General features: G+C 31.6%; 1 protein-coding gene across 1 annotated transcript in view; it reads left to right on the top strand.

The window, feature by feature from the left end:
- LOC129229492 (acetoacetyl-CoA synthetase-like) overlaps positions 1–17,680 on the top strand; it is an 83,067-nt gene that overhangs the window by 32,665 nt on the left and 32,722 nt on the right. The window contains exons 2-5 of the mRNA XM_054863810.1: positions 1,199–1,327; positions 10,798–10,901; positions 15,112–15,229; positions 16,249–16,359. Of these exons, the coding sequence (XP_054719785.1) occupies positions 1,199–1,327; positions 10,798–10,901; positions 15,112–15,229; positions 16,249–16,359 (462 nt within the window). The remainder of the gene's footprint in view (positions 1–1,198; positions 1,328–10,797; positions 10,902–15,111; positions 15,230–16,248; positions 16,360–17,680) is intronic.

The following is a 17,680-nucleotide window of genomic DNA, read 5'->3' as shown; positions in this document are numbered from 1 at the left end:
CAAAGGAATCTGAATGCAGGGCATGGGATAAAATATCAGGAAGTGAGATGCGGCCCAGAGCGGAAAATTTTTTGACACATTTAAAGCTCTATGTTAAGGCTAAAGGTAGCCACTTTAAAAATTAGTAAATATATTAGACGAAATAATGTATTCATATTAATTGAGAAGTTAGGTCATAATATGTTCATTAGCATTGAAGTTTTGATGTATTATGGGCGTCCAAGTTATTTCTTGTCACCCTGTATGAGATTGCTTGTAAGGGTTGGTTGCTGAGGGTTGGTCGACCAAAAAATAATGTGTTCTCTAAAGTATATTACAGAGTAATTGCATTCAAAACAGTGCTAGAAAATATAGTGAATACATTCTAAAGAAGTTTTCCAATGGTCAATAAAAACTGATAGTTAAAAAGGTATTTAGCTTTTTCCTTTATTTAGTTATTTTATTTTTTGGCGTCTTTTATTTTACTGAAAAGTACATTACCGTTGAAGAAGTTTCATTGTATTTGCAAAATCAGAATAATTCCTGCATGTGAGTGTAATTACTCTATAAACATTGTTCAAAATTTGCTTCACAATTGATTCTATATTGCCAGAGGGTATATTTAGAGCTTTGCCGAATTTAATTTTGTTTAAATCATAACTACTCCGGTTTAAGCACTCGTGTACAAAGTTGATGTTATTGTAAAAAATTCTTAGGATAAAACTTTTGTAGATAATTTTTGAACTTGCTCTAACGTTCGTTGCAAACAGTTAGGTAAAGAAGTCAAATAGTAAATGTTCAAAGTTTAGAGTAGAATCAAAAATTTAAAACTCGCTGGCTTAGAAAAATCTCCATGATCACTATAATGGAATATTTTCTCTAAGACATTTCAAAGATGATTTGGAACAAATTTATCAATTAAAAAATTGAAATTCTTTACTAATGTTAAATTTCTAGAGAGGAAAAATTAAAAAACTGAATAATAAATAAATAAATGTACAAGTTCTAGAACAAAAGGAACCATTTTCTAATACTATTCTAGCTATAAACTATTTTGAAACCCTACGCTGTTAATCTGTGTGTAGCTGTTTAAAGTGTGTAGCTGTTAATTGGTGAAATTAAGTTTATTTCTACAGGAGGCATTTGGATCAACGTTAGAGATTATTTAATTGTTAACATGATGGATTTCATTTTCTTTAACGTGTTCCTTTGTTTTCAGCAAAAGGCAAAAAAGGTCTTGTGGATATCATCTCTGCTGGCACGAAACAAGTATGGAATCGAAAGTTTCCTAACACACAGATGGAAAAATTGAAAGCTGTCATCAAAGATAAATACGGAGTAAAATTTGGTAAGCTATTTTAAATGTCAGTTTATAATCAACAATATGAACATTGCATTTTAAATTGAATAAGAAAAAGAACTAGGGTAGACGGACCAGTGAATGAACAGTTAAGCACAATTTCATTTTTTAAAAATCCTAGTAATTTTAAATTTTATGCAATACAGATCGTGATAGCTAAAACATTTTAATTGATCTATGTAAATATCTGTAAAAAATCGCGGGAACTTAAATGGTACCGCTTCCGACTTTTTTAGGTGTTTAAAGAAAAAATGTCACAACGACCCAGTGAATGAACACCTCGAACCAGTAAATGAACACAAATTGGTCCAGTGAATGAACATGATTACATGATTATTTTGATTCAAAAAGAAACTCAGTTTCTTTGAGATCTATCTATCTATCTATCTATCTATATAACTATCTATATCTATTTATCTATCTATCTATTTATATAACTATCTATATCTATCTATCTATATCTATCTTTTTATATCTCTATCCATCTATCAATATACCTTTCTATCTATTTTTCTATCTGAACATCAATCGGTCTATCTCTATGTCTATTTACCTATTTGTCAATGTACTTATCTATTTTTCTATTTATCTATCTACTTATCTGTATTTAGCTACCTATATATTTATCTATCTATCTATCTATCTACTTATCTATCTATCTATCTACTTATCTATATATATGAGCTTATCTATCTATCTATGTACTTATCTATATATCCCCATCTACTTATCTATATATCTATCTCTTTATATATCGTATCTATCTATCTCTATGTCTATTTACCTATTTATCAATGTACTTATCTATTTTTCTATCTATCTATCTACTTATCTATCTATATATATCTACTTATCTATATATCTATCTATCTATGTACTTATCTATATATTTTTTTACTTACATATCTATATATCATATCAATCTATCTCTATGTCTATTTACCTATTTATCAATGCACTGATCTATTTTTCTATCTATCTATCTACTTATCTATCTATATATCTATCTATCTATTTATATATCGTATCTATCTATCTCTATGTCTATTTACCTATTTATCAATGTACTGATCTATTTTTCTATCTATCTATCTACTTATCTGTATCTAGTTATCTATATATCTATCTATCTATCTATATACTTATCTATCGATCTATCTATCTCTTATTTATCTAATTATCTATTTATTTATCTACTTATCTATCTATATATTTACTTATCTTTATAGATATACTTATCTGTCCACTTATCTACCTACCTATCTATCTATCTCCTTATCAGCATATCTACTTATCTATCTACCTATCTATCTATTTATATATCGTATCTATCAATCTCTATTTACCTATTTATCAATGTATTTATCTATTTTTCTATCTATCAATATACTTATCTATCGATCTATCTATCTACTTATCTATCTATTTACTTATTTATCTAATTATCTACTTATTTATCTACTTACCTACTTATCTATATATATATACTTATCTGTCCACTTATCTATATATATATATTTATCTGTCCACTTATCTACTTATCTATTTATCTATGTATCTACTTATATATCGATTTATCTACTTATCTCCCTACTTATCTACTTATCTATCTATCTATCTATTAACCACCACCTATCTATTTATCTATCGATAAATATACCGATCTATCTATCTACCTACCTATTCTATCTCTATATTTATCTGCCTATATATCTATTTACCTCTTATTTTTTTATATATCTATTTCTATATCTTCCTCTATATGATTACCTTTCTATATACAAACATACATACATATCTAGCTATATATTCTCTCTCTTTGTTAATATATTTTTATTTCTCTATCGGTCTATCTACCTGTCTATCTATCAAGAGAGATAAAGATACAGAAAGATAGATGTAGGTAGGTAGGTTAATATACAGATAGAAATATAGATAGAAAAAAGATAAAACACAGGAAAAAGTGCATTGTTTACAAAGACAAAAATAAAGAAATTATAAAATATATAATGAAATACATAAATAAATAAGCATATAAAACTATCTGCATTACAAAAAAGTACGAAAATGAAAATATCTCAAAGAAACTTCAAATTTCTTTTTAAATCAAAAGAAATTTTGCCAGTGTTCATTCACTGGGTTTTCGCAATTTTTCGCACCCAGTGACTGAACACCCCTCTACCTGAAAATCTACGCATTCTGCATTGACTGAAACAATTTAAATCCATAGCCTACACATGTATACTTAATTTTTCTTTCGTAGAGTTAAAAATAAAATTTATCGATAAAAATAATATGTATCAAAATAATTGCTAGCACGAAATCAGCCTTATTATTTTGAAAGAGAGAAAAAACGATTCACGGGAGTAAAAATTTCAAATTTTTTCCAGGAAAAAAATACGTATCCAAAGTAACCAATCAGGTGTCAGATAGCTTAGAATATCAATAAAGAACGCTTTTGTAGTGAATTTATTCAGAAAAAAAAATTTGGAAGTTTTTTTTTTTTTTTTTTTTTAATGACGCGCTGTTCATTCACTGGGCAGTGTTCACTCACTGGTCGGTCTACCCCACCTATCGAAAAAAAAATTCAAACCAGTCTCTAAACCTTTCCAGTACTAAAAGATACAAAATGAGATTTTTAGCGAAGTCCGCCAGGTAGTTCTCGAGTTTTGAGCGTTCAAACACATGCTTTTTTTGGGGTTTCCATTTATACTTTGTATAGATAACTCTAAAAGTTATTAATCTATGTCAAAAACGTGCAAACTACACTAATCAGAATATGCATACTACGGTAAGCAAGAAAACAGTTTTAAAATTAACACTCCGTCGGGCGCAACTGATCTATTAGGCACACCTCGAATTCTTTAGTTAGCCACGCCTCCTCAATAGCTCATGGAAAAATGTATATTCATTTTCTCAAACTTATGTTACATTCGAAAATCATGAAAAACTGTTTTATTTATCTTCTTTGGTGTTTGTAGTTGACAATTTTTTCGTAAGAAAATATAAACATGCGTAGAAAAGATCAGTAGATCAAAGTGTGCTTCCCAGGCTCAATGCGCCCGATCGTGTTCTACAACATATTGCGCCCGACGGAGTGTTAATTGTCATTTATGCACATAAAGATATGAAAACAATATTTTTTTTAAATCAATCCTCTCATTTTTCCACATTGTAGGAAAACTATTTTTAAAAAGCTACCGAGTAAATCTGTTTGGCGTGGTTTGCATTTATAATTAAGTAATGCCAGCTGGACTGTTGAAAAAGTATCTGCTTTCAAAAACTTCCAATCAAGAAACGCTTTCAATGAAATTTTTTATGTCATTGAATCTAAAATTTTGTTTAAAAGATAATTATATATTTGCATCAAACACAAAATTACTTTTATGTTTTGCAAACCAAAGTATAAAATCGTGTACTAAATTTAAATCATAGTACAAATTGTAGGATTTAAACTTTAATGCTCTTAATATATCAAAAGCTCAATGCTAGCTTGCCTCTTGTTCAAGAAAAAAAACTAATGAATCTCCGTGCTAAATACGATAAACCTTTTAATTTTGAAAAATAAGTTCAAATGGCTCAAATCAAATGCATATCAAAATTAAGTCTTTTGACATAAACTCTTTTTAGTCTAAATACAAGCCAAGAAAAATAGATTCGACACGACAATGAATGTCTCTTCAAAATTCCACAGAAGCACTACTTTCTGAGACAAAAATCAAGTTAAAGTTCGTACATTTAAAAAAAAAAAAAAAAAAAAAAAAGCTGAGATAAAAAAAAAAAAAAAAAAGTTTAGTTAAGATCGCAATTTTTTTAATTTGAATGAAAAAAATAAGTCGAAACTTTAATACAAATATTAAATATAAATACGAAATACCATTAACAGACTCCAATAAGACGGTTTTCGCTTTTTTATTATGAAAAAGTTAATAATTCATGTCAGAAAACGTCCAACCATATTGGAAAATCCACACCCGTAGCTGGGGAGCTCACTGGGCGTCGTCGATCTTGTTATTTAAAGCGGTTCTTTGAACTGCATAACCTTAAGCCACTTCTAGTTTCCTGTAAAAATATCTAATTGAAGACAAGGATATTTTAATTTTTCCCCACGTTGAAGCGAAATAAATAATGCGTAGATGTGTTACAAGGTAAACAATGTTTCAATCGCAAAACAGAATATAGGAAATAAACATCTAGCTATTTATCACTCAACAATAATTGTCCGCTTTGAGATTTCCTCGTAAAGCTGAATGAAACTCGATCCCGCTGTTTTCAATAAAAATCTAACAAGAGCAGGAGCCGTTTATTAAAGGAGTTCAATTTAACCTAGATTTCACAGAAGTCTATTTCAAGTGTTTCTTTGTTAAGATTTCATAAGTTCAGCAAATGCACTTTGGGGCTGACCACAAATATTGTCAAGGGGTATATGAAAAGGGGGAGAGTGTTTAGTGAAATTGTGAGTTTGTGACAAGGGGGAGGGGGGATTACAAGAAATCTGACATCATGCATTTATATAAGAATAGGTTAATCAAGAATAGCGTGACATGTGAGAAAGGGGGATATGGTGAAGTGCAACATTTTGTGACAAGAGGGGGGGGGGGGGGCAAAAAAAGTGTGACATCATTTATGGGCAGCCCCTTTCAAAGTTAGACATATATCTGCAATTCAAATGAGAACTTCGTTTAAAGAACATAACAAACTATTTCTTTCTAACTGGCAAAAGAATATATTCGAAATGCTAAAAGTTACAAGTTATTTATTAATTTATTTACTCACTTTATTAAACTAAAGGTAATACTATCTTAGAAACAACAATTTGCATAGTTCTTGAAGTACATGTTAATATTATACAAATAAACAGCATAAGCAGATCAATTGGCTAGTTCGTCCAATCAATCCAACCAGTCCTGCATAATCAAAGTGAGTACATTAAGTTTAAGTACTCGTATTCCTGTCGAAGTATACAAAACTAATATAAAATTTACAAATACCAAGTTTAGCCAATTCAGTTGGCTGATTCCTCCATAACCTCAAGCAAGTCATGTGCATAACCAGATGAGTATTGAAAATTTGAACGCTCTTATATCTTTTGAAGTACCTGCAACTGTTAATGTTAAATATACATGCTAGCTAATTGATAGATGATGAGTAATTAAAAATTAAGTGTTTGTATACTACTCGAAGTATACAAGAGTCAGTATTAAGTATACGTGTACTAAGTATAAAGAATCCAGTCGGCAATTTTGTCCATTTAGCCAACCAATTAATCAGGAAGAGCAATTAAACCTTGAGTGTTCGTATACTTTCCCAAATAAGCAAAAGTCATTGCTAAGTATACAAATACACGGTACAATCAAATAATTTCCCTCATTAGTCCAGCCAATCAATAGTAATTAAGTTGAATAACTAAAACTTAAGTGTTTGTGTACTTCTCAAGGTATACAAGCGAAGTATATACAAAACTCAGTATTAAAAATACATATACTAAATAAAACCAATCAAGTTGGCAAGTTTGTACATTTAGCCAATCAGTTAATCAGGAAGGGTGATTAAAACTTGAGTATTCCTGTACTTCCCGAAGATGGAAAAGATATTGTTAAGTACAAAAAAGCACGGTGTAGCCAATTAGTTTTGTTCGTTTGCCCATTCGTACATTCAATCTTGCGTAATTAAGGTGAGGAACTAAAACTTAAGTACACTTTTCGAAGCATACAAACGAATTATGTACTGAAGTCGGTATTAAGTACATAAATACAAAACATAGCCAACTCAGTGCGCTATTTCTTCCATTAATCCATTGAATCATGCGCAATCAGGATGAGTTACTAAAATTTCCCTGTTCGTATACTTCTCGACGCTTACAAAAATCGGTCTGGGCATACAAATACGAAGCATACCTAATTCAGTTGGCTCGCTCGTCTATCAATTCAACCGATCATGCATAATCAGGTTGAGCTATTAAAACTTGACTATCAGTATATTTCTCGAAGTATACAAAAGTCAGTGTTGAATATACAAAATAAATTCAATTCAGTTGGCTCGCTCGTCCATCAATTCAATCAATACCTGCATAATCAAGATGAGTAACTACAGCTTGAGTGCTCGAAGTAAACTGCAAGTTCACGCTAATTGCATTTCTTGATCAATCATCCATACCGAAATAAAGAGTTCAATCCCAAATTGAGCAACAAAGAGTTTTTATCTTGCTAACGAATCTGTTACTTAATAATCTGACACGACCACAGTCGTTGTTAGAGCGAAAATTAAAACGGGAATTCCTCCGATTTCGATCGAGGCATGATAATGATCTGTGGCAAAAGAATTCGGCCAAAGCACGTCGGCGGCACGTTCTCGGTTCAAACCAGTTGTTAAAATTGACACTTACTGTCACTCTGGATACATTTTTATCGGATGTGTCACATTTTGATCATTTCTCAATAACGTTTGATTCTCTTTCCATCACGTTTGTTTTCTTTTATTGTGCATTGTAAACTGCTTGATTGTGCATGGTGGTTTGATTAATTGTTTGGAAAGATTTGTTTTTCTTTATTTCGAACTAGCGGTACCCGTATGGCTTTGCCCGTGGTAGAAAATTAATTTGTCACTTGGTTCGCCTGTATATTTACAAGCAACGGAGGATGAATTTCTCGCCAATTTGCTATGTTCATTTGCTCGCCTACGTTATGGTAATTTGCTCGTCCATGTTATGGTAATTTCCTCGTCCACGTTATGATAATTTTCTCGGCCACGTTGTGATAGTTTGCTCGATAAAATTCTCTTAAAATTGGAATAGAAAAAGAACAAAATTGAATTTTCGAAAAATCGTTTCGAGGTGCTCCCCCCTATGCTACGAACTTATTTTGTGCCGCATTTCATGAAAATTTGGCAGAATGGTCTAGGCGCTATGTGCGTAACGGACAGAGATCCAGACACACAGATTTTCAGCTTTATTATTAGTAAAGATTTTTAAGCTCTACAAGTGAAACTCAAGGAATTAGTTTATTCGAAAAAAAAAAACATTCAAAGCTAATTGACAAACTTGTAAATACAACCAAACATATATGCATCTAACTGCCTCATGTCGAACATTTCTACATCATGAACTTTTTGCAAAGCTCCACGTTCATTACATAGAAAAACTGTTTCACTATATCGGAAAAAATCTCAAAAAACGAAAAGTTTTCGAAACAAATTGTGTGATTTAATTCCTTTCTAGACTGTTTGCCTCGCCAAAAATTAAGAACAGGACTGAAAGGAAATTCAGTTCGGGCCGATACAAGCTCCACAAGTCAGCTGGGGTTGGGAGATGAAATCAATAGTTGTTTTGCTTTGAAATTCCTACATTTTTCCTAATCCGTTTTCAAATTTCGGTTGTATCCTGTCCAGTAAAAAAATGTCTATTCCTTCTGTCTCATGGTTATTCCTCACTCCTCGTTTTCAGTGAAAATTTCATTCCTCCTCTTTCTTAGTAAAAATCTGTAGACACTCAATTTTTACTTCCTTTTGCAGAGCAAAGGAGTATTGTAACCGCGAAACAAATTTTCTCAAAACATTTAGGCCTAAATTTCCCTTTTACTTACCCACGAATGAATGTTGAATTTTTTTTTTTTCAATCCATCAGCACATGCATATGTACCTATAAGAACGTATGGACAGTCGAAATGATTATTTTTACGATCCCCGAGTTAATTATCACTAGTTTTCTCGTGTCGTATGTATGTATGTATCTCTTATAACTCAAAAACGGTATAACGTAGAAGGTTGAAATTTTGTATGGAAACTTTAAGTGGAGTGTAGTCCCTCCCCTTTTGGTGGCAGTCGGATGTTCCAAAAGAGGTATTTTACTCGTAGATTTTTTGGGGGGAAAATCGCTGTTATTTTCAATTCAGACTTATTGATGTTATAATTTGATGACCACTTGTGACATACCACCGAGCTTTTGGTTGCCAAGTTGGCGCCAAATTTGGCAAAAAAAAAACGATTTTCATTTTGGTGCTGATTGCGACATTTCACGAGACATCTATTCAATCATGTTAAAATCATCGATACTTGGAAAATGAATCACTTTAAAACATTTTTTTGTATTGATTCGAGACAAACTATGTTGTAATTGAGTAAAAAAAAACAACGTATATACCAGTACAAATAAAAGCGTTAAAAAATCAGCAAACAGTTGTTTCGCGACTACCAAAAACAATCCTCTTCATCAGTACATAAATAGAAAGAATTGTTCACAAAGTCCAAACTAACGGTCAAATGAAAGAGAAATACAAGATCTTCTTGTATGAACTCATGAAGAGGCTGAAAGTATGTGTCATTAAACTTAATGCAGATGTAAAAATATCATCGTCAAATAATCTTGAGTAAAATTTATTAAATAAATGTCGCAACTGAAAAAATGAGAAACGCAACGGTCTTACATGTACAAATAATACATTTGTACATTACTTTAATGCATAAAAATATACAGATGTAGAATATGCAAGCTGAGAAGATTTGTCTGAAACATGGTTCATGTTTCATCAGGTATTTAATTAAATACAGTAAACTCCCGATTATCCGCGAAATAGGGTGGCACGGTAACCGCGGATAATCCGAACAATAGATAAAAAACAATACTTAGTGTATACAATAGCTAAACGAGCTGATGTGTGCATCACATGACTTCCTTTTACGCCAATTTAATGTCATTTTCTCATTATTGGCAGTTTTAATGTGGTTCAATAGTTTACTCTCTAAATATCACCAACAGTGGCCAAATTAAAACCAGATTTTAAGAAAATCGCCAAATTTGTCGCCAAGTTGGTGACAAAACTTGGCGACCGAAAGACTGGCGATATATCGCCAAGTGTCCGCCAAATTATAACACCACTTGAGTATCCATCGAAATTAACAATGATTTCCCCCAAAAAAGGGACAAAAGACCCTTTTAGAAACACCCGAATGCAACCAAAAGGGGAGGTGCACAACTAGACCTCAATAGGAGTCTACGTACCAAATTTCAACTTTCTAGGATATACCATTCTTGAGTTATGCGACATACATACGCACATCCGCACATATATATATACATACGAACATACGGACGTCACGAGAAAAGTCGTTGTAATTAACTCGGGGAATGTCAAAATGGATATTTCGGGTATCTATACGTTCTTAGGCACTTTCTCCGTTGCAAAAAAAAAAACCTCAACATTAATTCGGGGATGAGCAAAATGGAAATTAAGGCTGAATTTTGGGTGAAATTTTTTTCGAGAATACAATATTTCCTTTTTTGTAAAAGGAAGTAAAAATGTATGTAAAATCTCAAAGCGAACAATAACACAATCATAAGTTTTAAAAAAATGTAAAGTGACCCGAGGATAATCCGACCGTCGATAATCGAGAGTTTACTGTATGTCCTTCTTTCTCTGTTACTGTACTGTACTGTATTTAACCCATTTTCTAACTAATTTCAGATACATACTGGGATTTCCACGAATGGTCCGTTCAGAACTATGCTCAGTTTTGGGAAGAGGTGTGGAATTTCTACGGAATCGTTTGTTCGAAACCATATGAAGTGGTACGTATCGAAATTTCATTAAATTCACAAACAGAGTAAAATCAGTATTGTTCATAAAATTATGAATAAAAACAACATATTTATAGGGTTAATAATTGTATGGACATCCGCTGTGTCAAAATAATGAAGTTTTATTTCGCTTCAATGAATATGAAGAAGCGTCACTGAATCTGAGTCAAACTAGTATGATGTGGCCATCACGAAACTTTCTTCTATATTTTTCTTTTTTTTTTCTGATCCCTCCCCATGCTTGACGAGAAAGCAATATTCCCAACAAAAACAAAATTACACATGCAAAAACTTGACGACCATCCCAATGTCTGAATTATTGCAAAAGCAAAGCAAAGAGCGAAAATTGAAAGTTACTTTAAAAGCCTTACTTGAATTAATTACAAATATTTTATTTGTTAACAAACATAAGATGGCAACAGTTAAAAATTTTAAATCATTGAGATAATATTTCCGATCATTTCCATACAATTAAAATCACGAGAAATACGCAGACGACAATCTATTACGATTTATCTTTCTTATTGTTGCATTAATAAAACTATTTTTATTCGCAAAAAAAAAAAAAAAAAATCAACACCTCTTGGAGCGATTGGCGTCAAAATTGAACCAAAGCCTGTTTACATATGGATTCACATATATTCTAAATTTCAACCAGAACGTAGCATTACTTCTTGAGATAGGGCACTCACAATGGAAAAAAAGAACGGGCGATTGCGCTACCCCCTTTTTAGCTGTTGACACCAAAATAAAATCAGCTCTTATACTCACTAAGGGCTACTTGCTGATAAATTTTTCTTTCATTCCGTTCATTATTTCTTGAGATACAGCAGTCACAATTGACGACAAAAATCGTTCTATAGCTCAACCCCCGTTTGAGTTATTGACACCAAAATTTAATTAGCACCTGTCCCTCTTAGTGGCAACGTATGGACCAAATTTTGTTTGATTCTGCCAGTTACTTCCTGAGGAATAGCAAGCACGCGTAACTCAAAAAACGTCCCATTGCTCCACCCCCCTTGGAGGAATTCGCCCCAAAAACCATTGGGCACAAGTTCACATAGGGGCACATATATGTACCCAATTTCGTTCGATTTCATGCGGTAGTTTTTGCTGTAGAGCGGCCACAAAAAACTGGTCACACACAGACGTGACACACACACACACGGACACACATACACACACACAGACAGACAGACATTTTCCAAAAATAGTCGAAATGGACTCAGCACACCTCAAAACGTTCGAATCCGTCAAAATTCGAAATTCGAAAATTTGCACGAATCCAATACTTTTTTCTATATATTAGATATAGAAGAAAGTAAAAACCTGAAGCTAAACTATAAAAGTTCCGTTATGCTTTTTTTTTTTTTTGAACTGATATGAGTGAGTAGCATATCTCTGCAATAACTGCATTTCTATAACTTAATACTTCGCCGTTTCGCAAAAGTGTCGTTTTTGCATTTTCAAGTATTTTCGGAGTGCTTTTTCCAAGAACGTTGAGTTGTGCTTGACCCATTAGGCATGAAACATCTGTGTGGTTTAGTGAAAGATGATGTTATGTATTCCAAAAGCAGTATTGCACACAAAAAAAGAGCATTTTTCGTTCTTATTTTTTAATCAAGAACGCACTATTTGCATTCATGTCGGTGTTGCAACGAGAACAATTAGTAACAATAATGACATATTTTGAGATATTTCAAATAGTATCTTTGAAATTTAGTAAGAAGAAATACCAGATTTTCTTGAAAAAAACCTGATGCAAAAGATAAAGTTCAATCAGTGTCTTAAACATAGTTTTACTACATGATATCTTACTTTTAATTTTTAAAATCGCTCTCCTTAAAAATCACTTTTGAAACATGACGTAGTTGAAAGGAGTGAGCGATGTGTTACAAAATATTTTAATTGTCATGCGTACTAAATAATAATTATTAAAGTTATGTATTTCTGATTGTGAAATTGCGCTGAGTTCATTTATTGGTCTGACCACCCTGACTTTAAAGCAGGAGAATGTGGGTTAAAGTGATATGGTAAAATATTTTCATTTTGTATCGCTATCAGTCTAGCAATACTTTATCAATGTTCTATAGAGTGATTCCAGGAACAAATGAGATTATTGTATATAGTATAGGAGCCAAAATCCAGAATGCTCGGGACTGCGACCTTTCCGGGTTTTGGATTCTAAACCAAAATTTAGGGAAAGACTCCTGTCTTGCTGTTATTTGTCAAGTTTATCCTGGTTTCTCAGATGTTCGCGCTAAATTTGTTTAGTTTTTTTATTAATCTGAATGAAAGTATACTTCATTACGCTAAAACAAAAGTCGGAGATAATTTACAGCGGCGTATAGTGCGCGGATATTGCTTTTTACTATTATGTAATATACCCCTATCGATACAATAAAAAAAAATAATATTTAATTTTATTATTATTATTTTTTTTTACTTTTGCTCAATAAGCAATGCATGCTTATGAAAGAATTATCGTTAACCGAAAGATTGCTGCACAATTACAGAAAAACTTATAGTTACACATAACACGTTTCATCAACAAAAAAAAAAACGTTTTAAAAGAAAATCTGAACTGAAAGAAATTGCCGAACGATAAAGATTTGAAGCTTTTAAAACTGAAGTAAAAATATGCAAGACTATTTTTTTTTTGTTGTTAGATTTAAGTGAAAAGGTTTCGGTTTTCGGGTCTTCCGGATTTCGGAATTCCGAAATTGGGGTCTCATACTAAACAATAATGCAAGTCATTTTCAAAATTTGTAACACATATTTTAATTTAGTGGACGCCGGTTAGCTGAATCAATGGTTAATTGAATCAGCCGCTTTAATGAATCAAATCGTCAAAAACCGAACAAAATCCAGCTTTATTGAACTAGTCTCTTTATTGAATCAGCCGCTTTATGGAATCAAAACTCTTTAGAATAAACGTGATTCATATCAGTGGTGGCCACTGTATTTTGTGGTTCATCAAAAATATTTTTTGCTTATAAAAAATGATTAAGTTTTTTCTAATTAACAGTTTGAGTATGAATTGAGAACTACTGACGTCTACTGTAGTGCTTAGTTAGTTACTGTTATTCATGTTTTGAGTTTAAATTTATAATAGAAATTTTCAGGTAGTCGCAGAAAGAATGAAATAGTTGATTTCGTTTACGTATCCATCCATTTATTGAAATAATTATGTATTCATTCATTTATTAAAATACTTATGTATTCATTCATTTATTAATTTATTTACTTTACTTCATTTATTAATTCACTTATATTTATTCATTCATTCACTTATTCTCTTATTTTCGTAAACTGTTTTCTTCACTCATTTTTTTTTCTCATCTGTTAATGAATAATTTATTTAGTATTCATTCGTTTATTGTTTTTTTATTTATTGTTTTTGTTATTTATTATTTTATTTATTCAATTATTTGATCAAAAATATTTTCAATAATCAAATAGAAAACATAATATTACAATTTATTTCATTTTCCATCACTTTGCCCAATGAAAAAAGTAGTGAAGATTTTTTTTTTTTTTTTTTTGAAGGTACAAATTAACTTCCAAGAATGAAAAATAATGTTTCAGTGCAAGTTTTATTATAAAATGCACTGTTTATTCGTTAGTGATAGTAATTTTGAAAACAATTTTCCAGTTTTTTTTCATTTTGAAAAAGGTAAGATATCTAAACTATTTCACCCACATTCCCCTTCTTTTAGAAAAATGTGTAACGATTTTTTTGTTGATGTTGATAAAATTTCAGCTAAAAGTAGCAAATCTACAATTTTCCAAAGCCACACGCCAATTCAAAAAAAAAAAAAAAATTCCGTCTATAATAGCATTGCTATAATTTATTTTTATCAAATATCATTAATAGCCACACTGTTAAAAATTCAGGAAGATTTTCTAGTAATTGTTACTGTAAAACGGCGGACTAACGCATAGCTGATTTTTACGGTAATTTATACCGGAGAAATAAGCGATCCCAGCGCCAATTGGTTGCTGCGGCCTACCGAGGGTACCGTAAAATTTTACGGTAACATTTGATTTTTACGGTAATAGTTACTGGCAACATGGATGCCAGTAACAATTACCGTAAATTTTCCGGAAAATTTTTAACAGTGCACATCCACCATAGTTAGTAGTACCATCGCGTGCTGCAATATAATATCTTCATTTGATATAAAACTACTTTTTACAGCCGGCGAAGAAGTGTGGGGAGAGGATTGTAGATATCGAGTGGTTCAGTGGAGCAAAGATGAATTATGCAGAAAATATTCTCCGATACAGAGACGATACCATTGCTCTCATTTGCGTCGGTAAGTTCAAAATTCAATAAAAAAATCCTTTGAACGTTTAAACGTTTATGTAAGCAGTTATTTGATTGAGATTAAACTTATTAACTTTCCCACGTTATAGAACAAAAGCATAGACGGCTCAAAAAGTCGGCCTAATTACTTAATTTTAAGTATGAAGATAGATGTAAATTTAGTATTCATACATTGAATTACAAAATAGAGATAGAGAGATAGATCAAGATACAGGGACTTAAAATGAGTTACTTAAATTAGAGAAGCTAAAACCTTAAAATAATTCAGAGGTCATATTTATATTTAACTTAAAAAAAACACACACATTTTTTAAATCGATTTTACATTTATGATTTTTTCAAGTTGAGAAATTTTACAAATTTGTCTGACAAATATATATATATATATATATATATATATATATATATATATACGGAATGATTTTTACGGAGAAGTAACATTATTCCAGCGTCTCATAAGTCTCATAATGATACTGTCTTTTGAAGTCGCATGCTCAATATATCATAGTGTTATATTATATTTCCAGCAAATTTGCAACTTCAGAATGAGAAAAAAAAAACATTGTCAGATCCATCTTCTAGATAGTCGTCTTGTGGTTTATTCAGAATCACAAGATGACCTCTCCGTTGAAATGTGTTCTGTTATATGTCCACAGCTTGGGATACATATGATAAATCCTATTGAAGGGCAGACAAGTCTTCGTTAATCGTTATATTGTTTTGGGAACAAAGATTCAGATGGAACAGTAGTACTAAATACAAACTTACATTTTATATTTAGCTCACATTTATTTATTTCTCATTTTCATCAGAGTTTTGAGTAATCCTTTTTTTTTCTTTTTCACTAATCCCAATTAGTTCAAATTAACTGTTTTCTATCGAGCAAAAAGCGTAAAAAATAGTATAACTGCTGTTTGCTCTCTTTCAATGCACGTATTATATTTAAGGCCAAACAAAACATTTGATAAACATCTGTGAGGAATTTACTAATGATTATTCTGGTTTTAGACGAAGACGGCAATGAAGAACAGATAACTTACGCCGAGATGTACGAAGAAGTGAAACTGTACGCAGCAGCTTTCAAAAGAAATGGATTGAAGGAAGGAGATCGTGTTGCATGTAAGAATATACTGTTAACTCTGTTATCTATTCTTTTCGTTCTTCCTTTATTTTATTAAGTGCAAGCTTATGCTTTTATCCAAACTTGTTAACATTACTGTCCACCTCCGAGAAGTTGAGCTGTGGCCTTGAGCAAGTTCATTTCTTTCAAGGGAGAGCAATAAGTAAGAAGAGGAATTGTTGGGCCCTGAGTTGGGCTAGCATTGCAACCCTTTTATTGGCAAGAAAATCCTGTACCGCTTGCTACCTCTTACTTGAATTATATTGTTCACCAAATGGGCAATAACACTGCAAACTAAATCCACAAGTTCTTAAGCCGTTTTTCCTCACCCCTATTTCAACAAATGGAATCGTTTAATTTGTCGGGCAGCGAAGCTTAACTTGTGCCAGAGGTGGACAGCACGTTCCTCATTGTTTTCTTACATTTTTTAGCAAAATTATTTTGAACGTTTTTGAGCGTTGAGACCGCAATAACTATAACGTTTTTTAGCATTAGCAAGTTTGAAAGGAATTGCCTAAAGTGCTGTTATTGATTACTATCACCACACGTGGTCTTATCGACCGACAAGACGACACGTGTACTCTTTAGAACAGCATTCGAAAGTGTATTTGAATGAAGAAAACGTCAATAAAATTTTAAAAGAAATCGAGTTGTAATGCTTGGCAGTGATTTTTAAAAATTATCTCTTGAATTAGTTTCTGTTCTAAGATCTGCCGGTTCTTCTTTTTAATTGATGAAGAAAATAAAAATGAATAACAGTAAATATAAAGTTCATTTTGATAATAAAGTTAACCAATTTATTTCAAGGCTGAACTTAAGCAAGTATGGATTTGTGGATTTTGGGTTTTTACAACTTTTCAAAAAAGTACAGTTTTTTTACTATTTCTTTGACTTAAAGGCAAGTCATTAGCGTAAAAATCGATTTTGAAAGTTTTTTCTTTTTTTTTTCTTAAATATGTTTTTCACGGCATACTTGTTCAATATTGCTTTTCAATTGGAGCACACAAACTTGCAAAATTTATAGCTGTTTGTGGAAAATGTAAGCTAGTTTTTCAAACAGGATAGGTAACAGGTAAATATCTTTTAAATTTCAAAACGTTTCACCTCAAATAAATTTCAAAACGAAAAAAAAAATGAATCTTTAAAATACCTAATGTAAAGGCCATTTCTATAAGATTGATTTAAACTAAAAAGTGAACCAAAATAAGTACAGTAAAACCTGTAAAGTTGACCACCCTTGTAAGTTGAACACTTGTCTAAGTTAATCGCTATTTTCAGGCACAGAATCAACATCATATATTTCAACCTCTATAAGTTGAC

The sequence above is a fragment of the Uloborus diversus genome, chromosome 9 (assembly GCF_026930045.1).
Source record: "Uloborus diversus isolate 005 chromosome 9, Udiv.v.3.1, whole genome shotgun sequence".
NCBI classification, from domain to species: Eukaryota; Metazoa; Arthropoda; class Arachnida; order Araneae; family Uloboridae; genus Uloborus; species Uloborus diversus.
This window is presented reverse-complemented; position numbering and strand designations above follow the sequence as displayed.